Source organism: Passer domesticus, chromosome 5 (assembly GCF_036417665.1).
Source record: "Passer domesticus isolate bPasDom1 chromosome 5, bPasDom1.hap1, whole genome shotgun sequence".
NCBI classification, from domain to species: domain Eukaryota; kingdom Metazoa; phylum Chordata; class Aves; order Passeriformes; family Passeridae; genus Passer; species Passer domesticus.
This window is the reverse complement of record NC_087478.1, coordinates 20744880-20772547: the sequence shown is the minus strand read 5'-3', so window position 1 is coordinate 20772547 and position 27668 is coordinate 20744880. Positions and strand designations below refer to the sequence as shown.

The 27668-nt window shown below is 40.8% G+C and overlaps 1 protein-coding gene and 1 long non-coding RNA gene across 11 annotated transcripts in view; both read right to left on the bottom strand.

Moving 5' to 3' along the window:
* The window catches only part of CADPS2 (calcium dependent secretion activator 2), a 282995-nt gene extending 265244 nt beyond the window's left edge, over positions 1-17751 (bottom strand). For 4 of the 10 annotated variants that reach the window (XM_064422258.1, XM_064422259.1, XM_064422260.1 and 1 more), the window contains exon 1: positions 17280-17750. In XM_064422258.1, the coding sequence (XP_064278328.1) occupies positions 17280-17603 (324 nt within the window). In that variant the 5' untranslated portion in view covers positions 17604-17750. Of the gene's footprint in view, positions 1-16817; positions 16959-17279 lie in introns of those variants that run through there. The other 6 variants (XM_064422261.1, XM_064422262.1, XM_064422264.1 and 3 more) reach the window with 3 other exon arrangements.
* A 5712-nt stretch (positions 17752-23463) lies between these two features.
* Positions 23464-25365, bottom strand: LOC135301278 (uncharacterized). Its single transcript, XR_010363017.1, has 2 exons — positions 25095-25365; positions 23464-23602 (listed from the first exon to the last, which is right to left on the bottom strand). It is a non-coding gene; the product is annotated as an uncharacterized LOC135301278 (long non-coding RNA).
* Positions 25366-27668: the final 2303 nt, after the last annotated feature.

Below are 27668 nucleotides of genomic sequence, written 5' to 3'. Positions count from 1 at the left end.
AAAGTCTACCACTTAAAAGGAACAATCTCAGAAATGTTTATTTCAAAGTGTTGCATAATGTCATTATTAGCATTTTATTTCAAATCATGAGTCATGGACATTCATTCTGAAAAGCTATAAAATAAAAGCACTAGGAAGCACGCAGTGAGAGACCAGGACAATAATGAAAATGAGAGTGGAAATCAATAAAGAGAAAAGAACTAGAGCAATGGGACCTGGACCGTATCACAGACCATAATTCACTGGTGACTAACTTAGACTGAATGCTAACAAGTGAATGCTGGCAGGAAAGCATTTGATCAAAACCTACCTGACAGAGCACAGAGCTCAAAAGGCAAATCAAGCAGGTCTCTCTAAAGCTACTCTAATTAGAGCTTAGCAGTGTGACCATTTTTTTGTTCCCTTCTTAAAGATAAAAAGAAAAAAAAAAAGGAAAAACAGAAAAGGATAAAATAGTCCTAAAGCTATTACTCTCCATAAATGCTTTGTTACAACTTCACAATATATTCACAGAGCATCTACTTGTGCAAAATCGCACTGAACCACAGAAGTTTCCCTGCTCAGGTCCCCTGAAGGCCAGGATCTGAGCAGGGCATAGCACACGAGCAAAGGGGAAAAGGTTAAGTGGCTCCAGGACAGCACACACATTTCATAACATGACCACAGACCAGACAACATCAGATGTTTGAAGGAAACAATGAAAGGAAGTTGGCTGAAAGCCTCCCAGCCTTCCCAGTTTAAGTCGGGAATCAATTCTTATCTTCAATCCTGCAAAAGTTGCCTAAGAAAACTTTAGTATACACTGTACTGGTAGTTAATGTATCTAACCAAAAGGCAACAAAACAGGATTCCCACTGTCACAGAAAAAAAATGGCAAAGTGATTATGTACATGTCAGAGGAACTGAGCTGACACTGGCTACATCACAATTGCACTGTCAGCCAGGGGGTAGTCTGATATTCCAGAGATGTAATTTCCTTTCCAAACTTCAGACAGAACCCAACTTTCAGTATTTCTATTCTTTTCAAAGTTACAGTAGAGGAGCAATACTTTGATATTCTTCCTGTTCTGCACAGAAGGCACAATGATGAAAGACTGAAGCATACAAAAATCAGTGCTTCCAGAGAGAGAGCTTGTTCCTTCCTCTAACTCCCAGTTTTCAACTCTTCTACTGAGACTACCAACTTAATTTGACAGGATGCCTCTTTCCCCCTTTCTAAAGCTTTTCTTCCTTCTGGTGCAAAGGACCAGACAACACAAGCCTAAACCAAAAGACATATATGCCATTCCATAAACTCCAGTACAGTTGAGGAGTGTGAGAAGTGGAAGAGCTGTGGTGAATGAGGTTTGCTTAACTTTGTGCAGTTAAACCTCATGGGAACAAGAACAAGATTTTCAAAGTGATTCACAAGCACCAAGCACAAGCACCATTCTCAAGAAGAACAGAAAAAATGACTGACCTTCAGAAATATTCACAGTATATACTTTGCAGCAGCTTTTCCTAAAATTATTACTTAGGAGTGCTGAGTAGGAGTAAGGCAGTAAGGTTGTTGCAACTTTCCAGTACTGGAAGATGCCTGAATTACCACACTACAGGCAGAATAAAAGATGACATAGGGCCGTAAGTAACTCAGTCTTGTGCTCTATTCAACCACAAAGTTGTGGTGTCAAACTAAGGAAAGTTAGGAAGGAAGCACCAGTCTGTGTTTTCTGTTGAACAGAAAACTCTTGTATATACATGCCAATGGGTCATAAAACAAAAACACTGGGTCAGTATTTTAGAGGGAAGGATTAACTCCAAATGCTGTTGTTATACATGTTATTCATGCTATACATGACTGATACAGGCATTCAAGTAATATGCAGAAGTATAGTGAAAATTCACAAGTCTGGACAGATTCTATAGAGAAATCAGTATGTCCTAAGCATTTAACCTCCTGTGGTCAACAAAACACTTCACCTAACAGATGTTTTGTAAACTCTGCTCTGCAGTGTGCCAAATGTGGCCAGGGCAGAATGCCAGAACAGCCTTTTTAGAACCTTACTGGACAACCAGGAACTCAAGACTACTGATGGCAGTTGGGCTAAAAACAAATTAGAACACAGCAACACTGCAAGTGAATTCACACAAACTGTGCCACTGAACACGTTTTGTTCTTTATCACCACAGCACTTAATTATTTTGAGAGCTTGCTGATAGGCATGGTTATTGAACACAAATCTGGTCTCAGCAGTTTGCATTTTGTCAGGAAGATCTCTTTCATCTGGAAACCAAGAAGTGGTAATTTATTCTCTATGTCAAGGAATTAAGAGGAGTTAGTCAATTCAGCCATCTGAAGAGTGGAGAGACCTGAATGAGGCAGTGTGCAAACTCTTCTAAAGAGTCTGAAAGCCATCCAGCACTGACCAAAGCATCCTCCTTGCCAAAAGAGGGCAGCAGGTCTCTATATGCAGAGAAGCAGACTCCACAAGACAAGGATATAAAAGTAAGGTTAGAATCAGGGTAAGGGTAATGGAGTAACAGCTGACCCAGAATAGGAAGGATTAAAAAGTCACAGATTTACCAAAATAATTTAAAATATTATAAAAATCAAGTAATCTGCTTTCTTTTTACTTTTGTTTTCTGGCTGTAGATCTTATCTAGACAACAGATACACCGTGGAGATACTACCACAAAGGGGAAAGAGACTCCAAAAAATGTGAAGATAATTGTTAAAGGAGAAATAGAAAGAAAGGTAGCTGAAATCTGACCATAAAAATTGTGTTTTCATGTTATGACAGAGAGAACAGGAACATGACTACAAATATTCTGAATCTGAAGACTGATACTGGCATTCAGGGCTGACATGCACTAGCACACAGAGTGGATTAAAAAAACCATATTGAATAAAAAGATGTACTGGAAAACAGCCACCACAGGAGCTGTGGTAACAGAAATGGGGTGAAATCCAGCATTCCAAACTTCAGGCCAGAACTCACAACAACTTTTGCAATATTTTTGTTCTTGGCTGCTCTGAGCTGAAGGCTCAGACGCACTGCCTTAGCACACTCCAGGCACCATGTTCATGTGACAAGAGAACAAGGAGGCACCAATTCCAGCTGCAAAACCTACAGATAAAGGCAGTTAGGATAGTCAGAGAAGAAGAGAGACTACTGCCTGAGGGATGGTTCAGACCTTGGATTGTTTCATACAGAATGAGAGGCCATCCTCTCCTAAATCCTTCAGGAAGGAAAAGCTGTTATTACAGCTGAAGGGCAGAGCTGACAGAAGAGCAAGTGGGTATAAACCAAACCTGCAAATGCATTTGTCTGGGGAAAAAAAGTCTCACAACTATTAGAGTAAGGAAAAACAGTAGCCATACCTACTAAGTGAAATTTCACCTGCTTCTAAAAGAGACAAGATGTATTATTATTGAACATGACACTGACACAACCCAGGAGGTCCCTTCCCATTTGCAGTTCAAGTGTGATACACAGTAACTTGTCTGTGTGTTGAATACATCTATCAGCTTTGCAAGAATTTTGCAATATAATCTTTCCATCCCACAGCAAATCCAAAATTTCATTCAGCCATGATATTTTGCCAGCATGTTTACTTGGTGTACCTGAGGCACAGCAGCTTTGTTAGCCTGGCTTATTACATGTCCTGTCAAAGGCACAAATACAGTAGCTGAGCTGTCTGGCAGCAGATGTGTCCCCTGGTAACTATCTGGTGATTCAAAAAGAATTCTGTGAACTGGCAGGAGGATAAAATACCTGTTTTCACACAATATAGTGAGGGAAAATATACAGATCTCTTATTTGTGCTACTTTTTAAAAAAAAACCCTTATTTTGGTTTCCTAAGTTGTATGAACACAGTTTGCAAATGCATACATTAAACTGTTTAGAAGCTACTGCATCAGAAATGGTGTCCCTAACTCAGGCAATCCAATCCTTCTCAAAACAGGATTAGTTTAGTCCATCTTGATCTTTCTCACTCTTCTGCACTGATTGCACAAATTTACTTACCTGCAACAGGAAAGGAAAAAACAACCAAAAACAAAACAAAACAAAAACCAAAACAACAACAAAAAACAAAAAAAACCCCAAAAAAACCCACAAAAAAAACCCCCCAACATATTATTTCAATGTTTTATTTGACTTAAAATTATTGGGCCCAAAATCAGACAGCAACTCACAAGTATTTGCGATAGTTTTCAATTTTGGTACCTAAAGTACTCTTTTTTTCTTACTTATTCATATGAATGGCTGTGGTGAGTACATGCTGACACCTGCCTTACACACACAAATGCACATCCTTTCCAAGGATGGGTTCACCCCATTGACAAAATGACTGATTTTCTCCCTGAATCCTTCAGCCTTTCAGAAAGGAAAGGTTAGAGACTACCTATCTTATTCTGATGTTATTATGCAATTCTGTCCATTTCCAGGTTCCCCAGAACTATAGATTGAAATGGATTTGGATCACTGACCATTGGTATTGCTCAAGAGCTGCAGCTCCTCACACCTCTTCACTCAATCTCTGAGCAGACATAATACTCCAGCTATTACAGTCAATAGGCATTACCCCATTTATCTTATTAGCACTGACTGAGGCAGTGTTAGTCTGACCACCAATATGAAGCAGCTGTTCCAGCCTAACCACATCACTACTAAAAATAAAATAGATCAATTTCTCTTTTTTTTTCCCAAAAATGTGACTTGTAATGGCTGTGTTGGCTGCTCTGTAAGCCTCACTAAAATCAGGCTGAGTAAAAGGTAAGCACTATCTCTGCAGTTGTGCTATGCAGGAGGAGAATTTTTTCTTACTGTTTTTTTAACCACATAATTGAGATAGCTGCTTTCCTGTTGGAAAAGGAAAGCATTATTTTCCCACTATAGAAATAAAGCCGCAAATTCAATCAAATTAGGAAAATACATTATCTTTCACACTGAGAAAATACATTATCCTTCACACTGAGAACACGTATGCTTCCAAAGCAAATGTCAGCAGCCAAGGTACAAATCCATCCTAAATATAAAATTAAGCAAGATATTTAAGTCTTATGCCTGTAAAACTCAAAGAGCAGAAATAGAATACTAGAAATGCAGTGTATTCATTTCAACAGAATGAACTCTGACCTAGCCCTAAGGAATCAGATCAATTCTAAAAGCTCAATATTAATAAAAAAATAAAATCTTTAATTTTAACACAATTCATATTAAACATCTTTGCTTCCTTACTACAAGGTCTAGGAGTTTTGTCTTTGAAAAAGCTACAAAAGCCAAGGCAGAAATACAGATCTGCATGGTTTGGGATGTTGGATTTGTTGGCTTGGTTTGGCGGGGGTTGGGAGTGTGCGATGCTTGTTTTTAAAGAAATTAAATGGCAATTTACAAGTTCTACTACAATAAACAGAACAAATAAGACATTTCTTGAAAAGCAGCAATATAAAGTAACTTCTATATCAGCATTTTATACTTAATCATAACTTTAAAACCAATGAGATCATAACATGCAGGGCAGCACTCATTCTAATCCCCTTCCATGGTACCTATAGCTTTCTTCCCTGCTTGCCTCTGCCATGGATCATGGTCTCACCTGGAGCACACAGGAGTCCATTGTGCCCACATCCTTCTCCCAGGATGTGAGCACATTCAGAGTTACAGCACACAACCTTATGGGACCAAACAGATGCTAATCCATTCATTGCAACACAACCTCATGGGACCAAGGGCTGCCTGATGGAGCTACTGAAGCTCAGAACAGCTAAAAGACACTACAAAGACATGGGTATTTCAGTTCTGGGTTTGGTCCCTCTGTGAACATGAATCCCACATAAAGAGGGGCTAACTACAATGATCACAGATCAATCACTGAGAATTAAACATCACTTCTGTCTTAGATGGATGGCACACAGCAGTGGGTTGACTGCCCAGCCTAACTACTTCAAGACCCATGTCCCCTTCATGTGCACTCCAGCACCCTGGGGCACCTGCAGCCTCCCACCTCAGACTCCAGCAGAAACCTAGAACCAGCACAGGAAATTGCTCCTAGGATTTAATGTTTCCAAGCATTTATTTTTATTTATTCCTAATCTAAATTTATATATATGTGTCAATGAAACTGAGCATTAAGGCTATTAAAAACAGTTTAAATTAATAAATTGTGGAGTGCCAATTAGCTGGGAATACCCAAATGGATGCCTGGCTAAAACTTTACCCCTGATTAGCCCCTTTAAAGAACTGCTTAGGATTAAAAGCCTTATTAACTGAGCTTGAGAAGAAGATAAATCTTTCAACTTTCAATTTTTATTCTGTCAGATGCAATTTCCATATTGCTGTTTTTTCAAGAACATCGAAAAATCACAGTCCATTTGGAGGCCCATACACTTGACAGCCAACAGTTGCTACAGACACACATGCTACTAATCAACACAGAGGATGCTACCCAGAGGGCCTCTGCAAGCACCAAAGACCTCTCTCAGCTCCATGAGCAGAGAACTATTGCAAAGCCAACTATTAAAACAAAATACGCTGTGTCGGCGTGTTTCATAAGGTTCTATTGAAGTCACACATTAAAAAAGCAGTAAAAGAAAGCATTTAATATTGAAATGGCAATACTATTCCTATTTTACCTGTCATTCTGCCCCTATTAGTCCCTGCCTCAGCACTAGAAAGCATAAGCACAGCAAACTTGCAAGTCAGTTCAGGTCTATCTGCAGGATTAGATTCAGTGGACAGCTCAGGGTGTCACAATATTTTCCAAGGGCACATTATTTGCTCTCTGAAGATACTCTTGAAAACGACTTCTTAGTCATTAATTATTCATTCTATTTCTTATAATCAGTTCTTTTAATTAGTATCCCAGGCAGCTTTGCTGAGGAGCCCACACTTTCAGTAATTAGGGGCAGTTTGTTGCCCCTAATTAACTTCAGACATAGCAAGACTCTTATTACTTTGTTATTTCAGCTGTTTTTATGTTTGCATTGCATATGCTGTCCTGCTTTAATGGCTCAGAAAGGAGACTCTTGTGTCCCTGTTGTGCTATTCATCTCATTTAGGTTCCATCTCTCTTTCTTGACTCTATTAATTGCTGTATATTAAATATCTCTGACTCTCTGAAGTCACGTCTACACTGGCAAGCAGTGTGACACCAGAAAAGTGCATCTATACAGTGAAACAGAACCTGCCAGCCCATACAGTCTCCTACCCTTTTGTGCTTCTATAGTTAAGTGCACTTGTAACAGACACAGTTTGTAATACAGCAAGAGGGTCACGTATGGAGGCTTTACCCAGTTTGCTGATTTTATCATGCCTCTGTGGCCTCTTGAAGGCCACTCTGGATTGAGTTCTGAATAAAATGTTGTTAGCAATCAATAAGTTAATAAACCATTAGTGTTTAAATATCCAGAACACATAAAACAGCTAGAAGTTTAGTAATAATCTGAATAATTTTATTATTTTAAATAAATAATATTGCTCTTTCTCACAGAGCGTTTTTCATCTACAGACAGTAAGGTATATTAAAGCAGCAGAAAGACTGGTGTAATCCAGTTGCTCCAGTTAAAGTTTGAGGAAGAGGCAAGCAAAGACACCAGCAGCTCTGTTCACAGCTTGCTACTGACCTTCTGGGCAATTCAGCAAGGAAAGAGGTTTTAAAAATTCCCCACCCCAGGCTAGGGGTAGTGGGGGCAAAGAGAAGACAACAAATTTTCATCTGGCTCTTAAAGAAGTCAGGACTTCCCACACTTAGGGTGTCTGAGAGAGACAGCCACACACAGTCTGGTAGCAGTGGGTCTGTGATCTGCAGAACAAACAGATTAGCTCTACATTACACAGCTAAAAACAACACTTCCTTTTCAGCAACACATGAGCAAAATACATCAATACATATGCATGCACAGCTGGATCTTGTAATTTTCAGCTTTCCACTGCAGGATATTTGAGTTTTTATATTGCAGGTGATAAAACAGAAGGCTTATATTCACAAAACATAGCTAATCTTATAATAGCTTTATATACCATTTATATAATTTTATAACATTTATTATCACAGAAAAAGCCCTTAATAACATGAAGTTAAGTACCTAAAAACTCTGGATGGCAGAGAAAGACAACTTTAAAAGCTGTCCTTAATCTCAAGTAGTGTTTTTTAAGTAAATTAATTTGGGAGACAAAGTATACTAAAAAGAACCCAAAGTCATATAAACAAGATTTTCAGAACTTATATCACAGATTATTTAAGCTAAAACACATCTAGCTACTTCATAACCACGTACTAGTATGCTCAGAATCTCTACTGTGTGGCTCTGAGAATGATACTGCATTTGGAGTTAAGTCACTGCAAGCAGAATCTAAGTGTCCATTCAAGCAAATACTCCAACAGCTAGCTGAATATTAATACAAAAGGAAAAATTCTAATGGAGTTTGTTAACTTCCATCTCAACATAAAACCACTATTTACTCTTAAATCCCCACTGGTAAAACACTGAAAAATCCTCTGCCTATTAATGACACTGTAGGAAGGAAGAGAAAGTGAAAGGGGAACTGATTTCTATGATTTAATATTAAAACTATACCAAACAATCACTTACTTTTTTTTATTTCTTCTCTTTGCCTAGGCTCTATCCATATGGAGGTCAAAACAATAAAAAAATTAAATCATCAGTATTAATACTTTAGCAATAATATGTATGTGATATATTAAATAACTGGAGTGGAGAAACATTTGTAGAACACTTCTGAATAAGAAATAACCTTGCTACAAGGCCTCAGAATACATAATTTACAAATAAATCAAGGAATTTATGAGCAATAGGCACAAACTGGGGATGTTTCACAGCAAAAGCCAGCAAGATAAACATTCAGTGTAGACTGCCTGAAGGTGAATTTTTTCTCAGAAAAATAAAACTCATGAATTCACCATTAGAAAAACCTAAACATATAAAACAACTCCAACTTTCTGCAGAAAAAAAAACAGTTTTCCCCAGTGCACTATATGCTACTGCTTTGATTTTCATGCTGTCCAACTTCTGCATACCATTTTTCTCACCAGTTCTTTGCCCTAGTGATTCTGTATTACACTAACATGGATTTTGAGACTATTCCCTTATTTACCAGTTTAATCACTACCCTTTTTTCTAGACCAATCTCTTTCTTGCAAAATCACTCCTCAAGACATTCCTCCTTCATTTCTGTTTAATACTGAAAAGCATAACTCTCATGACCAATGGATTTCTCTGCTACAAATTCATTCCTCTTCAACTTTATCATTGTCCTTGCTGAACAGTTACTCTACCCCAAAATTAATTCAGTTCCATACACTTTCTCAACACCTTCAGCTTAGTCCATGAAACTCTTCATCACTGGTGGCTATTTCTCCTCTAATCACTGCAGAGTACACCATCTCTACAGAAGTCTCATTTATGCCCTGTGTATTTGTCCTTTCTTCCACATCCTTGGCTATGGCCCAAACAAGTCTACTCAAAGTATTATCCTAAGGACTCTTTTTGTGTCTATCACTCAGAGTATCCCTCCAGCACTTTCATTACACAGAAACTGTCAGCCTCGATTTCTAAAACCCTACAGACAAGACAATTGAACATAAATGAATAATTAATGGTTGAGAAAAAAAATGGAAACAAAGTTGCAGAAAAATTCTTGTATAATCACCTTCTCTTTTTCTAATTTTGATTCACCAGGTCACATATTTAAAGAAGGACTCACTGTAGCTCTGTTCATTCTTCACAATGCTGTTAATTAATACTTTTCCCCTTCCTGACAGGAAAAACACTCAAGAACATTCTTGAACTCATGCATACAAGCAGTTACACTTGAAGAAAAGCATATGCTTTATCTCCTCACTGCAAAATAAATAAGAAGCAGAAATAAATTCTACTGAGCAAGTACCATCAACTTCTAGGGAGTTTTAAATACAAAATGAAAAGTCTTCAATGCTTATGGCTGAGAAAATAATCTTCAAAATGCAAGCTTAAGCTGATGCAGCCTGGTACCGACATGCAAACACTATCTCTCCTGCTGCTCAGAGTTTCCCACACACAGCAACAAATTGAAAACTGCCTTTTCACAGCTGCTATGCTGAAACCTGGGGGAATCAGCTGCAACGCACAAGAACTGGGCTGCTTTCAATTCAGTGCCAGCACTTCTAGGCAGAAATGGGCACTGGAGACAGCCACTAGGCAAATGAGAAGGACTCCAGCAGACTCTGCTCCTCACCCTGCCTCCCATCCTGAATGGCAAGAGCCAGAAGTCGCGGAGAAGTCCGAGTGCCAGACCTGTGCATGCCACTGCCATCAGCTGGCAGCAAGAGGAGTAACTTGGAAAGAAATATAGGAGGCATGTTTGCAGCTAACGTGCCAAAAAACCCTACATGAAAACTGACTTCAGGATTAAACGTTTAAAAGCCTTAGAGACTGGCTTTAGAGAGAGTAATATACTAACTGGGGCTCAGTACAACTGAATATAGAACCAGAGCCAAGGCATAAAGACAAACACCCCAAAGCACATCCCTGAGCAAGCAGAGGCGAGGTGGAGAGCCAAGCACTTTCCTAGCAGACAAAAACACATCATCCCATCTTCCTCTAAGGACACCTCTTGGGTCAATAAAGCAAGTCTTGTCCCTGAGCTATTAGCTCTCCACTTGCAGCAAGGAGAGCAGCAGGAATGAGGGATATGTCAAGCTAGCAAAGTAAGGGACATCTAGACACAAGGGAAAAACAAGGATAAGACTAAAGTAGAACACAAACACAAAGGCACGTTAAAAAAGCAAAGCAATACATACTGAAATCAACTTCAGGATGATATTCACCAGCCTTAAAAAGAAATGGTACAAAGCCAGAAAGAGAAAAACCGACTCTAATAACCAGCATGAAAATGGAAGGGCAATTGGGTAGTAGTGTCCCCAAACATCAACTGGTGACAACAGGCTTGCATGGGGGAGCAAGGGGGAAAAACTGAAAATTTGCTATTACAGAAATACATTGCTCAATGAATAGTCAACTAGCAACTAAACAGTATTTTCTATTCTGGTAATAGTGTATAGTTAAAGACAGCATGTAGTAATTGATATTTTGATATATTGCACCTCAGGCAGGTAAAGGAGTGTGGTTCAGAGGGGAAAAAAGTGTTTTCCCCAGCTTTGTTATTCCACAGCATCAGTGAATATATTTCACAGATGATGTCTAAGAAAGTATTAAAGACAAGATGAGGTGATTTGGTATTTCTGCCTCTCAAGCACCAATTACAGCAGTTCAGAAACACAAAATGCAATGTGAGAATAACAACTGCAAAGGGCTTAGAAATGCAAGGCAGCCCAGCCAGACAATTCCCCTGTACAGTCCCTGAAGAGATCAACTGAGCCTTCAAATTTTCCCCCTCTCAGCTCCCCTGTAGAAAAAAACCCTAATAACTAGTCTTCCACAGGCACTTCAAATGGGATATTTGCCAACAGAGTTAACACATTTGCCAAACTGTGTGGGTGACAAAAAAAAAAAAAGGACCTGAGGTCATGCATTCAGAAAACTAAAAATAAAATTGTCCCATCCAATAATAATAACTACTCAAATTTCAAAGGCAAGTATAGGCAAAATAGGCATTGAAAACAAAAACAACAACAACAAAAAAAAGCAGGCAAAAGAAGAGTGTGATAAATTTTTCATCATAGTAAGCCAGGTTTGCAGACTGTCCAAACATGTTCACTTCATTACACAGCTGTTTACCAACATGTGGTTTTCCCAGCACATTGCCAGCTTCTGGCCAAGCCACACTGATCAATGCTGAGCTGGTAGGCCAGAAGAAGAATTTAAGATTAAAACAAAACTCTGATGGGTTGTCATTTCTGAAGTGGCACTGGTTACTAGGAGGCTTTGCTTTTCTCACCACCCTTCAGTACTTCTTCAACCATGGCTGAATCAATTGCCCATAGGGAGCAACTTTCCTGCTGCAGGTAAAACGAACTTCTCCCCCAGACAGCTGGTCTCACTGGGGTAGAAAGATCTATTTGTGAATAACTTTGTCTCAACATGTACACAGGTCTGTAGGCTACCATATTATGGGTTTTGACAGGATTTACCAGAACTTTCTATACTCATTTGATTAAAAATTAAAACTACACAAAAGCATGATGACAAGGTGTTATGGGAAAAAATAAGGAAATAAACTTGATGTAAAATTACTTTCTATAACACCACAAAAATAACTAAAAATGTGTAAAGGAAGCAATGAAGGTAGAATCGGAAGACATGTTCCTAGAAAGATATTTAGCAGAATTTTGACCAAATGAGCAAGTTTTATAGCTATGTTTTTTTTCTCTGAAACATGTTTAGAGTTTCTGAAAACAATGTTTTGGATGTATTCTCCTTGCTACCTTAGCAGTGCAGAAAGCAACATCTAATGAAGCATGTTCAGAGGCCAAGAGACAATTTTTCTTTCCCAAAACATGCTTAGCCAATAAATAAGCAGGTACACATCACCAGCTCAAAAACAAGGAGATACAGGGCTTGAGACAGAAGAAAGACAAACATTGGGAATAAAAGTGCAATCCAGAGAATGAAGTTTATCCCCATAAACAGTATTTCCTGACAGTGTTATGTAGTGAACATGTATCATTATAAACCTCTCCTTTGCAGATAAAGTCCAAGAAAGAGGAAAGAATAAATGCACAAAATTCAGATGAAAATAAATTACTGATTACTGCTCCTACTTTTGAGAATTAACCAGAAGTCAATGCTTTTGATCTACTCATGGTTTAGTAGCCGGATGGGAGAGAAGGAATGGAAGGGAAATAGGTCATCAAGTATTCAGGAAGTAAACTCACTCAGTTATGAATTCTACATGGCCAGATCAATTACTTCTAACACCTATCACCTATGAAAGCAAGATATGAATTATCAGCTTTGATGCACTTAGCTTTTCATACATTAAGAAATCTTGTTTAGCCGAGGAGTGCTACTTCTCCCTTAGTCTTGGATTTCTGTATGGCTACTTGATTACTACAGGAAATTTTAAAATGTTGAGAAAGAAAAACACAGGAAAAACAGAAAACACACCTTTTTTTTCTTTTCTTTTTTTTTTTTTGCGAGTTAATTGTAGCACTTTGCTGTCCCTTCCTTCCCCAGGAACTTTAACTGATTCATGTCCCATATACAGAACCTGCCTTTGGTTCTGTACACTCACTAAGCACAACTGGGTGGGTACATATGAGTGTACAACTGATTCATATAAACAGCAGTTACCAGGGCCATCATCTAATCACTGACTCAGCACATATGTACTCATATATATGTGTTTACATATACCACTTTCGCCTGATGGAATACAGTGACAAGTGAATTTCTTTTACTAAATCTCATTCTATGGACAAATTTAATCTGGTGGTTTGAGATTCAGTTTGGCTGGGGTAGAAGAGAAGAAAGAGGAATGGGCTTAGTAAATTATTGTCTTCTCTTTTGTTGGGACTAGAAACAAGGAGAAGTAAAGAGGCAGAAAAAAAAATGATGAAATTTGAGGGGACTCATAAAAAAGTAGTAGCTACAAAAACGTGACCGTCTATTTAAACCAGGGACAGACAAAATTTGCTTTATAAAAGAACACTATGTAATGATGCATCAATATTTCTCTGCAAGATGGAAAATACACAACTAAATGTTCATGAATATCTATTGAAAATATGTTACTAAATACATACTGTAAAGCTAACTCTATCAGGATATGCTGCCTCACCTCAAAAAATAACACCATGCTTCAGTTCCACACCTCCAGTATTTGATTTCCCCTCCTCTATCAAAAATCTACCAGCAACCAAAGTGAGGTAGGATATAACAGCAGGTCATCAACTAACTCTGAACAGTTAAAAAAGAGTATTTCTATCATGTATGCATCCTAGAGACTAAGAAAAAAAACTCCAAAGAGCCATATTATACAAGCATGTGATTCAGCAAACCCTGGGCAAAATTATGTTGAACTTATCATTAAAAGCAAGATAGAGGAATTGATGGATTCTGATGAATTATGTTAGTCCTTGATTTTCTTTTTTAGTTAACCTTATCTATCACAATACAGCAGAGATAATTTTACTTAGCAAGAAGAAAGAAGGAAGAAGAAAAGACAACAGAGGAATGAAACACTGCCTGCATTCAAAATTCTTTAATTAGTATAGCAGAGTCCTTAAGTATGGTGGTTTAAAGACACCGTATAGTACATTTTAATCTGATACTAAAGCAAGAATATAAGAAGCCAGCCATACTGTAACCCATTTCCTTACTGATATTACAACGCAGTTGAAGATACTTGATATATGAATTCCATCTCATTCCCTTACTGCATAATATGTTCCACATGGAAAAGGAAGCAAACTGCATTCCTCAATATTTGCTCAGCAATATGCTAAATGAAACTGGCAGAAAGAACAAATTACTTCTGCTCTTAAGCAGGGTGGATACTATTATTAGGCCCTTGAAAGACTGCTGGTGCAAAAGCACTACAAGGAGTTCACAAGCTGAAACGACACTGCATCATAGGTTCTCATTCCAAACCATACCTTGGATAACCCATGATGGACAGGGCATGCTGTAGCTAACAGCTCCAGTTACATAATGCAGGTAGGGAACCTTAGGCCAGCTCGCAGTGGACAGCCAGCCACATGCTGTCACACAAGTCAGAACTGAAGCAAAAGAGCAAGAGATCAAGTCCATATCTGTATCCTATCTTAGCAGATAGAGAATTAATTCATGAAATAAGACAGACTTTTATCCCATAGAATATGAGTCACAGAATCACATAATGGGTAAGGTTGGAAGGGGCAACAGCGGGTCGGTCATCTGGTCCAACCTCGCTGTTTAAGCAGGGTCATCCCAGAGCACATGGCACAGGATTGCATCCAGATGGTTCTTGAATATCTCCAGTCAGGGAGACTCCACAGCCTCTCTGGGCAATCTGTTCCTGTGTGCAGTCACCCGCACAGTAGAGAAGTCCTTTCTCATACTCCAGTAAAGAAGTTCTTTCTCATATTCAGACTCAACTTCTGTGCATCAGATTCCGCCTGCTGTCTCTTGTCATACTACTTTGCACCACGAAGAAGAGCATCCTCTTGACATCCTCCCTTCAGATACTTATACACATTGATAAGGCCCCCTTCTACAGAGCACCTGTCACACCTCCCAAAGTGTCTTCCTTCAGGACATGGTTTAAGACAGGTGGTTGTACTCTCACTCCCAAGGCTGACATGAGGCCACCGTGCAGCACAGAGAACAGAAGTCAGACATAAAAGAAGACTCCTTCAGATGGCTCCCGGCAACCCCAAACTATCAAAGCAGGTTCTCTGAACTCTCAAAACTCATAACCAGTTCTATTACCCTACATGCAATAATTTACTGGGCAATATATACAAAATTGTCAAGTAAGAGGAAGGATGGTTATGTGCATTACATTAGGTCTAGAGAGAAGCACAACTCCTCAGTGAGAAGACTTATTTTTTGTGTTATGTCTTATTTAAAAACACTATTTCCTGACCAGGAAAAGACAAGTCATCCTTGTTCTGCAGCTATATTTCTAAATATGACAAAAGCAGCTTTTTACATACAGCAATTAAAGCAAAATCCAGAGTTCACTTAAAAATAGTAATTAGCAAGAGCAATATTTAATTGTAGGTATCAAGTCAGTTTTGTCAATCAGTCTGTTCACTGCCTATAGTTAAATCCACAACAGTTTTATTTCTGCATTTGCTGCACATCAGTAATCTCTTTTCATACATTTTATTAATAAAAGTAATTAATACAGTAGTTATTTTTAAAACAGCTCCTATACTTAGTGACTTAGATCAGTGAGAACTTCTAAATGCTCAGTATCTTCTGCAATTGATGGCCACAAGCTGCAACTTGGAAAGTGATTAGGAAAATTTAATCAGGAGAAGGGCAATGGAACAGTAGAGCAGGTCACACAGGTTGTGAGACCTCATCTCAGGAGGCTTCTGAGCCTCCTGCTTAAACCTAGATTGATATGAACACTACATCAAGTCTGCTTTGGCTTTGTCCAGTGGGAAGTCACACTTAGAGGGATCCAGGTATCTCTTCAAAATATAATTTCTCTGATGATTCTGTGTTTGGGTAGGTAATTTCCAGTGCACTGAAAATTATTATTTCAGATTTTCTTTGGCTTTCTGTTTACAAGATGTTTCTCTTCAGGCTCTAGAGTTTAAGTAACTAACACTTAATAAAAACAAAATAATCTTCCAGAAACAATCTTATTACTACCATGTTGCCACATTAACTTGTCTGAGAATTCACTAAACACATTTACCTACAGAAGGCATACTTCAGATACCCCAAAACATTTAGCACTGGATTTTACAAACCCTTAGACATATGGAAGTATCAAAATCATAAAAGCCAAGTAAAATTACATAATTTTTGTGTCCTATCACTATCCTTCTGAAAAGTGACATAGAATGGGGTTTTTGTTTGTTTCTTTTGTTTTGGATTAGTTTGTTTATTTACAGAACTGAAAATAAATACCCAATTTTTTAGACCAAACATTTCAAGAACTGAGCTTTTAAGCAGTTATCTGGAAATGTAATGCCTTAATCCAAAACTTTAAGTATGCTATTTATTCAACAGCCCAAAATTAAGACAGAATAAGTATAAATACCTACACGTGCCTGCCAGTTCTCAAAAGCTTGTCTTTCACGTACAAGACAGAGAGAACAACTTAGGTCAACCTTCATTAGAAGGCCATTCTCACCACAAACACGCATGTTGATTGTTCCTATGCACAGAGAGCACACTCAGTAATTCATTAAACAAAATACTTTTCTCGTTCACCTGTGTTTTATGCCTTAATTTGCTCGGGTTGGGTACAGACGGTCAGAACGCGACTGGCAGGAGGCACCTCTGAAGGTTTAATTCCACCCATCAGGCACCGCCGAGAAGCAGCAACACAATCCTCCAGCGCAGAACGGCCCCAGCGCGCCCGCTCCCTGCGCTCCTGTGCCCTCCGCACGGCGACTTCGAGCGCAACTCTAAAAACTTAAAACGACTTCACCGCCGGTGACTGATGGATTTCGAGATAAAGGGTGTGTTTCGGGCAGGGCGCGCCGACACCCAGCCCTGCAGCAGCCGCTCCGGCAGCGCCGTGCCGGCCGGAGCCGCGGCCCCGCTCAACCTGTTGCGGGCCGGAGCGCCACGGCGGCGGCGCGGCCCCGGCGGGCGGGACGGACGGCGCGGGACGGCCCGCGGGGCCGAGCGCACACGGCGGGGCAGGGGAGCGGGGAGGCGGGGGCTCACCTTCTGCTGCCGGCGGGCCATGTCCGTGGGCTGCTTGGCGTTGAAGGGGTGCGCGATGCACCTCGCGATGAACACGTAGAGCTGCAGCCGGAGCCGCTTCTCCCGCTCCTCTCGCTGCAGGCGCTCCTGCTCCTCCCGGCCCTCGCTCAGCACCGAAGGGCTGGGGCTGGCTGCCCGTGCCGCCCCGGCCTCCCTGCCCCGCGAGTCCCGGGGCGGCTGCGGCAGCGAGCGCGGCGAGCCGCCGCCCGCCGCCACCAGCACGTCCCGCCGCTCCTCTTCCAGCAGCTCATCGGACTCCTCCTCGCTGGAGGAAGGGTCCAGCATCGCTCTCGGCGGGCGCGCCCCGCGGCCGGGCACGGAGCGAGGCGGGGAGCGGCGCGCACCTTTCCGGACACGTCGAGTTTACACACGGACTGTTTCCGACCCGCGGCGGCAGCCGGGCGGGAGCGGCGGGGCGGGGAGCAGAGGCGGGGTTTGGGAAGGGGGTCGAGCCTGGGTTGCCGTGGGAATTGCTCCGAGCGGCTCCCGGCGGAGGCAGAGGCGGGACTGGGGCCGGGCTAACATGTGTGCCCGCCCCGGCGAGCGCAGCGGCCCGCGAGTGTCCGGGACGGGGTCGGGCGGGCTGGGCTGGGACTGCCGCGACACCGCAGCTGGTAGCGCAGCCCAGCGCACGGCTCGGCACGGCTCGGTTCGGCTGCCCTGCTCCCAACGAGAAGGCGCAGCCGCTGGGCAGGGAGCCCTCAGCAGCGCGGCTCCGCTCGGCCCTGCCGGCCCTGGCAGCGGCCGGTGCTCCTTGCCCCGCGTCCCGGCCCGCGTGGGGAGCGCCCGCCGCTCGCAGCCGGCTGGGACACAGGGCGGGACTGCCCGCTGGACCGGCTGAGCGGATGCTGTGCTCGCCGTCGACGCCGAGCCTCGCTGGCATCCTCTGCCAAGCGTTGGTGCGGGAATGAGCAGCATCTCAAGTGGCCCCAGAAAAGGAAGCCACCGAAGCCGTGCATTTCTGAGGTGGCGGGTGGGCTGATGCCGAAGTGCACATTGCTCTCGCAAGTTACTTCTGTTGACAGGTTGCAGCCACAAATAGGTGGTTCACATCTGTCTGAAATCGTTTTTCTAGACTGTCTCAGGATCCAGATAGGTGCATAGTCTCAGTGGTTGTAGCACAGTTAAGGCTGTGAAAAACGTCCCTACCATTAGCACTCGCTAAAATTAAACAAAAAAGGCTTCACCATGTGAGAGCCAAATTTCTGGAGTCTGATCAGGGTCTCCCGGGAAGGCAGGGTGGGGGAGGGAACGGGCATGGGATTTTGTGTAGATCAAGTCCTTCTCTCACCCCCTACTTGCCCACAGGAGGTGGTGCTGGTACCAGGGAAAACAAGAGAACTACTGAGCAAGGAAGTGTTAGGGGCTGGGAGGACAAAGACTGGAGGGATGGACTGGCGCACAGAAATGCCATGCAGCTCTAAAACGATGGCAGCTGAGGCCGTGTCCACACTGCTCCAGGCCCTGCTCATTAGCAGGGCAAGTTTTCAAAGCCCTGTATGAAAACTCAACAAACTCAGGCAGCCAACTCAAATATCACTGTATGAACTGAGCTGAGTTTAGAGTGGTGAAGGACTCTAGTCCGTTATCAATATTTTGAAGTGCCCGGTACTGCAAATTTAGGAAAGGATCTTTACAGCTGTCAGTTACCTCCCTAGTGAACCAGCTCTTAGAAGGTGGAATTCCTCCTGCTGTGGGCAGCAACTATTAGCTAGATGGCAGCATTAAGCATTAAGAGTCTGAGTTCTTCTGCCTCTGGATTTGTACCAGGGGAATGAGGGGAACACTGAGGGAGAGACGTGCTGACAAACACTGGTTTTCTTCACACGTTGGATGCAAAATGTAGCAGTTGAACAGAAATAGGTGGGCTATTTTTATGGGTGGTTTCTGTCCTTAACATTAACTAACAACAGTAAGCAAAATCTGTGCAATGCAGAAAGGTAGTCGGGGAAAAACATAAATGTCAACCTACTGAACATCTCTGGTCACATTTCCTCAGCACAGTAATGGCTAAAACCAGTTTTTGTGGGACCACCATCATCAATCACATACCAGTGTATCCATGGCAAGTAGTGCTAGTCATATAGTAGATAAGGGGTAGTTCCATTAAAGATATGGTTATTGTAAATTACTTTTTCACTAGGAGGAATACAATTTCCACTCAGATTTGTGGATGCCTTTTGCAAAAACTTGTTCTCATTCTAATAGCAATAAAAATAAAGTAGCACTACAAAAACCTTGCCATAAACATATGCAAAGCACTAATTGGGATGTGAATTCTATGAACCTTTAAAGCAGTCAGATCCCATCCATACAATTTTAAATGTAATGGCTCAGTCCAGCAGTGTCATCTCTGAACTACTGCTGCATTTAGGGCAGCATAATCGTGTTATCATACATAAGATTACATGACTCTTCTTTTTAGAAAAGATTATGGTTGCTCCTCTGGCTGCCTGAACCTTTATGGAGGGGAGATGTCTCTCTTACTTTCTCTCATACTTTATATCAGAATCAGAATTGTTAACATGGACAAGAACTTTCTTAGCTCATCTAGTCCAGCTGGTGGAGTAGGGTCACCTCAAGCAGATTTCCCAGGACTAAGTCCAGTCAGGTTTTGAATGTCTGCAAGGATGGAGACTTCACAATCTCCCTGGGCAATTCATGCCCATGTTTGACCACTCTCACAGTAAAAAAAAAAAGCTTTGTCATTTGTCTAAACAGAATTAATTTCCTGTATTTCATTTTGTGCCCATTACTTCTTATGCTTCCTAGGGTATCACTGAGAAGTGTCTGGCTCTGTGTTCTTTATTCTCCTCCATCAGGTATTTATAAATTTTTAAGAATCCCATGAGCCTCCTCTTTTCCAGTTTGAACTATCCCATGTTTCTCAGCCTCTCCACATAGCTCTCATGCTCCAAATCGTTAATCACCTTCCTGACATTCTTCTTGCTTCAGCATGGCCATGTTCCTCTTGTATCATGGAGACCAGCACTCCGGATATGGCTTCTCCAGTGCTGAGGAGAGGAGAAAGATCATACCCTTGACCTGCTGGTGGCTTCTAAGGCAGCCCAGGATGCTGTTGGCTTGCTGCAAAGGTGCATTGCTGGCTTATGTTCAGCATGGTGTCCAGCAAAACTTAAATATTTTTGAAAAGCTGCTTTCAGAAGCCAGCTCCTAGCCTGTACTGGTGCATGGATGTTTTCATGCTTTAGGTGCAGGACTTCACAATTCCCTTTGTTGAGCTTCTTGAGATTCCTGTTCGCTCTTTTCTCTAGCACGTTGAGTCACACAGCCTGAACAGTCACACAATCATGTGATGTATCAACTACTCCTCCTGAGTTCATGGTGTCTGCTAACTGTCAGAGGGTGTGCTCTGTCCCATTGTCTGGGTCATTAATGGAGATGTTAAATGGCATTGGTCACACTATCAATCCCTGGGTACAGAACTACTGCTGGGCTATCAGGTGATCTTTGTATTAGTGATCACAAACCTTTAGGCCAGGAAGCTTAGTGCTCCCACCTCGCCAGCCTGCCCTTCACCAGTTGGTCTATGAGACTGCTGTGGGAGAGAGGCAGTGTTGAAAGCCTGGCTGAAGTCAAGATAAACAACATCCATTGCTCTCTGCTCATCCACCAAACGAGTTGCTCAATCATGGAAGCCTATCAGGTTTCTCAAGCATAATTTCTGCTCCACAGACCCATGCTGGCTATCCCATCGGTTTTCTCCTTTGAATATGTTTGGAAACAGTTTCCAGAGTTATTTTCTCCATCATTTTCCCAGGAATTAAAGTGAGGCTGACTAGTTTGTAGTTCTTTTATTCTTTATTCTTTTATTCTAGTCTTTACTGAAGATAGGAGTGCTATTTGCTTTCTTCCACTCCTTAAAACATCCATGTCTTCCCTAGAGCTGCATGCAAAGGACCTTAGCAAGTCAGCAAAAGTCTCATGCATTGCTTTCAGCCCTCAGCTTTTTTCCCCATATCTACTTTTTGGAGAAAAAGATGAATTTGAGAAACAATTTGGATTTTGTTTTCCATCAGACCAGGCTCAAAACAGAATGTTCTCAGCTTGGAATTTGGTACATTGGTAAAATGAATTGACAATAACCATCAGCATATCTAACAGCTTAGGATGAGCACCCTTACCTTCTGCAGATACTTGTATCACAACCTTTTATTTGATCTTGTGTATTTCCGTTCTGTAAAGCTACTCTGATGTTTCTGCAGAGCACAAAATCTACCTTTCTGGAGCCCTTTTTGTACTTCCTTGATAATGCTGCCGTCAAACAATGGTGGTATCAGTCTTATAGGAATCAGTACAACTTGCATTCCTCAGATGCTTTTGTTCAAATGTTCAGCCAGTTAAGTGCACAAATGTCAATGCATCATATTTATATTCAAACACTTAAAAGCTTAAAAAAATCCAACCACAACAACGAAAAGTCAGTCATTCATTCCCATTAAGAAAATTTAACTAAAACAATTTTATTTATATTTACTCTTCAATTTGTCCAACCTCAGCACAGATTTATACACAATTGCAGTCATTCAACTGCATTTTTTTCTGCCTAGGTATTATATTCTGCCTTACTTAGTTTGCAGAATATATTAGTGTAAATAAAATGGTGTTAAGAACTGGACTGTTCTTTTTTATATGGCAATGAAATTAGGATTTTGTAGTTAAGATTTGATGGCAGGAGCTGATTCATATAAAGAGAAAAACCTAGGTCAGATCCAATCTTTTCCACACTTAGGTCCCAGTTTTGTAGCTTGTGTTGAGTTTGTACATATGTTTGTAAATGACTGTTCTTTTTTATATGACAATGAAATGAGGATAATGTTCTTAAGGTTTGCTTTTTAGGGGATAAAAGAAACAATAAAAGAGCTAGTGGTGAAAAGATCAATTCTGAACTGATTTAAGATTTTTTTCCCCAAGATATAAAAATTGTAGCTATGTTTTCAAATCCTTCATTTGGGAAAATATATGGCTAAAATAAAGGCATATAAGAACATATTTATGCTCAGTAAAAGATTTCCTAGTAGACAATCAGTGTCTTGTAATTTACCTGTAACTGTCTTTTGGTCAAATTCATAATTCTTTTGAGGCTCAGTAATGAGTTTTAGCTTCATGCATAGCACTGTCATTTTAGGCACTTTTTGCACTATTTTTCTCTAATGTTTTAGATTATGAAACCATGTGATTAAGCAGTATCCTTATGTTATTTGTAAGCAGGTCATAGCCAATGCCAGACATGACAGTGATGTTTCCAGGGTGCTTTGTAACTGGTTTTTCATAAGACTATACCACATGAGGCAGCACTTAGTGGTGGGTGAAGTACTGCTTCACCCTTTCCCTTACCCACTGTGACCTCCTTTTTTTGTATACCATGAACTTGTAGAGATAAGCTGGAAAGCATGACAGAATACTTCCTCAAAAGTACAAAACCTTAATGTAACGTAGAAAAACATATTTTTAATGATACTTAGGGGATTTCTTTTTTTTTCATAATAAGATGGTTGAGTATGTATTTTTTTTTGTGGTCTTGCTTACTGCTTCTGAAGGCATTTATTGACACTGTTGTCCTTTTGTATATATGAGCTTTTGCCTAGGCAAAAACACATAATAAACATGCTCTAGGGACCTAGGGTATTGTTAATGGGGATTTACAATCTGCTTGGAAGAATATAAGTTTGAAAGTTCAAAAGAGCTTACATTCTTTTCCTGACGATTTCATGATGATCTGTGTACAATAGATCTTCAGAAAAACTAATATATCAGCATTCATGTACTACTACCACTGTAGTGCTCACCTCTGTGTTATGAGAAGTTTGTGCATAGCTAATAATTCTCCAGTCCTCCAGCTTTTCCATAGAGATTAATTTAATCCTTTGTGAAGAGTTTGCAGGAGGTAGCTAAAATTTCTGCCAGTTTAATTTCTGAAATATAATCTAAATTAATTTCATTTCAGGAATGTATTTCTCCCAGAGGCATGTCAGATGGTACCTCTCTCTTCATTTCAGGTGTCTTGTGCAGCTTCAAGTATTTGGATGGGAATTTGTAAAAAGAAATCATTAGACATTGTGGTGTTGACCACATAAAATGGGTAGTAGTAATAACTGACTTGCAATGAACAGAACTCTTCAGCTTGTGTTGACAAAATAGGGCTTTCCTTCAAAACCAGGCTTGCCACCAATTTACTTCACAGTGGGTCTCACTGTAGCACAATACAGGTTGTGGGACTCTGCATAAATGTTCAGACAGCTTCTTTCTGTCTTTCTCTCTGCCTGAAAAGATGAGATTTATTTATTTGGTCCTCTCAACCAGACAAGTAAGTGTGCAGAGCATTCACAGGCTTAGAAGATGGAGAGGTTGCACTCTTGCAGCCAGCATCAAAGTCTTTCTTGTTTATCGCAACTTTCATTTGCAGACAATGTATAATATATTTTTCTTCTCCTATGTAAACACCTTTGCTCCACTGATGTATACAGAATTGCAGTTTGGGACAGCATTCCTCCCAAACAATTCCATTTGATCTGACTCCCTATGAGCAATCATTAAGCAAAATGGCTTTTATGTCCTGATAGTATTTTTTGGCAAGTCAGACCTTGGTGCTGGTGTTCATGAGTTAGGTAAGTCTCACACAAATGCATAGGGAGGACAAAGAGCATCCACATGCTTGATTCCTGACTAGCTTTCCTAGCCCTAAAGAGAAATTCTCATTGTCTTTTCAGATCATAGAATCTCAGAATCATTGAGTTGGATGAGACCCACAAGGATCATCCAACTCCTGGACCTGCACAGCACCACCCCCAAGAGTTACACCAAGTGCTTGAGAGCATTGTTCAAAGATTTCCTGAACTCTGTCAGGCTGGTGCTGTGACCTCTGCCCTGGGGAACCCATCCCATGAGGGTTGTTGTTGTCCAACAAACCTCCATGTGAAGAATTCTTTTTGTACTATCTAACCCAAAACTCCACTATTGAGTCTCCAAGGGCTGCTGACCAGCTTAAGTGATGGCAGGAGCTGATTCATATAAAGAGAAAAACCTAGGTTAGATCCAATCTTTTCCACACTTAGGTCCCAGTTTTGTAGTTCATGTTTAGTTTGTACAGATGTATGTAAATATACAGGAATATATGTGAAAATGCTAATCATATGCCCTGCTCTGACATTTTGGCTGCACTGCATTACTCACAAGCTGTGCAGCAGCTACGTGAGGAGTAGGTTATCACTAAGAGGACATATTAAAATTTGTCCTCTTAGTGATAACCTCATGACTTAGTGTCACAGCATGACTTAGCACTAAAAGCTATTCTATAAAATGGAGATTTTTAAATTAATTTGTTTCAGGGTAGCCTTGTGTCTGAAAGGTAGTGTTCTCTACACCTTAAGCTCAAATAGTTAAGGCAATTTGATTTTCACATGTGGGCTTGAAAAAGTGACACAAATATCTCCTTTAAAGTCCTAAAGAAATATTCAAATTATTTTTTTAAGGAATGCTACTCTCCACAAGAAACCTCTCTACCTCACAAGCTGTCTTTATTGGCAAGGATCTTAGGACCATGTACACCACAGAGTCTATTGTCCTCTTAGCTTAATAATGCCAGTGAAATTCTTAAAATTAGCCTTGTTATAGGTTAGTGAACTTCTGAATTAGCAACACCAATGACTGTACAGAGCCATTAGGCATAGCCATAATACTTTAATACTTTCATGTTTCTGTTTTCATTAACACACAGGTAGCATTACCAGGGACTGTTACTACTTTCTAAAATACCTGGTTTCTTAGCAAGCCTAGATGACACAGGATTCACTGTTGTGAGTGGTGTGGAGTGTTTCCAGCAATACAGTGGAATGTGGCATCCTTTATAGGACGTGCTGCACGTGATGCCACCAGACGCAGCTAGTTCCATGGAATCCTGTTCCATGGAATCCTCTGGAATCTCCAGAGGAAGGTGCTTGCTTAAGCCCCATTCGGTTCAAAAAGCAATAGTCGAAAGCAGACTTGGAAAGGAACTTAAGAAGTTATTGGGATTGTATTTCTGCTCCAAAATAAGATCTGCTACACCTAAGTGATTTTTGACTGATGCTTGTCTAACCTTTTCTTAGTACCTTCTAGTATTTAATCTTCCTAGGCAAATAGTTCCAACACTGAACTTTTTCAGTTCAGAGTTCTTGTCTTAATGTTACCCCAAGCCTCCCATTCTCAAACTTGTACCATGCAGCCTAGCCTGTGTTATTGATTTTCCAAAGATCTCAATCTCTGTTCCTCCTCACCCTGCACTGTGTTCACTCAATTCCTGGGCATGTGAGAGGACAAAAACACTTTGGCTCCACTCCCTTTCCTATTGGAGCTGCTCTGCTCAGTCAAGACAAGGGTGGACCTTAAGAACTCTCCCTGTGTAGGAGGGAAAGACCCTGAGAGGAACCTGTCTGGTGCAAAGTGGGCTCATCTGAGAAAATAAAACACAATGTCCATCTTTTTATGCTGAAGGGAACAGGCACTTTCAGAGGGGTCATGACCTGGTTCTCCACTTGATACCTGGCCAAGGAGAAGGAAGCATAGGGTGCATTTTCAGGGAGGCAAGTCATCCAGCCCCATTCCCCTCCCAGGAAGCACTGCAGGGCATGATCCTGCTTACAACTTGGGACACTTTTTAGGCCTAAGCAGAGGAAACCAAGTACCTAATTTTTCTTCTCCCTTCAGCATTGCCTTCGAGCTTGGTTCCAGTCCTGCAAAGAGGACAACAGAAACAAGAGAGGGCAATGACTGGGAGATACTGTGAGCAAGAGCAGGAGTTTTCAGCATCTTGCCAGTAATGAGCTCAGAGCCACTAAAGTCTACACCATTTCCGTGAGCAATTTAAACATATTAGTCTCACCTGTCTGCAGCAAGCATGGTAAACCATTTATTGCTTCCCTATTTATAAAAGGTTGGTTTTGGTTGGTTTTTTTTTTAATAAAAAGGCATTATCTTCTGCTCAGCTTTCTGTGGGCTAAATGATCCCTTATTCTTCCTGCACAGGCAATGGATACATTCAAAGTACACTTTCCCCAAACTGGCGCTGTCAGACGTAAGCCAGTTTTACCACATCATGTTGAACAGATAGAATTTATCAGCTTATGATTGTCCCTTTAATATTTCTAACGGCAGAGCTGCCTCATTTTCCTAACACCATGAACTGAACAGTCACCACTGTCATTCTGTTAGAAATGTGGTCCCAGTCCAGTCAAAACAGGGGTTTGGTGCAGTGATATTGCCAGTGAGAACAGCTCTGTGATTGTGAAAGAAGTAGGGGTGAGGAGGGGAGAGGGATAAAAGGATGCAGAAGGGCCTCACACTTTCTAATTCTTTCTACTCTCACTATGCAAGTCTGCAGTTTTGCATAACATCTACTTAAAAATATTTTGAGAGTATTATTATCCTGTTGATTTTGTTTCCTGGGTGAGCTCAGGTACCTGGCGGTGAACATAATTAATCAAAATTATCCAAAAATGCAGTTTGTTTGGACTTTTACCAGGAACTGGGCCTATAACTGAATATCGTGATGGGTGACTGCCTGCATTGTTCAGGAGAATTATTTCTTGTTTGTTCTGAGCTATGGAATTCAGTCTCAGTCTAGTAACTTAAAATGAATTTGCCTTCCTTTAAAGTAGGTGTTGGAATTCAGGTGGACTGACAATGTCCTTTTCATATCTTCCATTCCATTTGTTATGGAAATGACCTGTCATTTAACAGGGCCCTATTCTGCACTGCCCTGACTGATGAGTTGAGAATCATCCATCTGGAAAAGAAAATAGATTAACTTTAAACAATCATGCCCTAATGTTTAGCACAACAGTCAGAGTCAATGTTTGTTTTGTCAGATTGTGGATAATGAAATAAATGGTATAGAGGATCATTAACTCAGTGATTCATGTAAAGAAAATACTTCTAGATGGCAAAGCAAGACTAACTGTTTAACCAAACCATTCTAAAATTATGATCAGGCTCTATGGAAATTTCTTCAAGTGTTTGAAATTATATCAAGGAAACCTTGTGATTCGGACCACATCTTTCCACTGCATGCTAGGAAACCATCTTGATTCAAACCCTTAGGGACTGATAGATGTGGTCATTTTCCGTTTGGTGATGGAGTGTTCAAACGCCTTGTCAAACCTTTCACACCATATGGTCAAAACAAAAAGAATCCCTCTTCTCAGGGTTAAATCTCCATTTTGAGTACTGAGTCATAATCTGCTCAGATGCCTATGTATGAGTTTGAATTTGATATATCTCCCAGAAGAAATCCTTGCAAACAACTTATATACTTTATTGCGCAGAAAAATGTTGCAGAGAATGCAGATACAG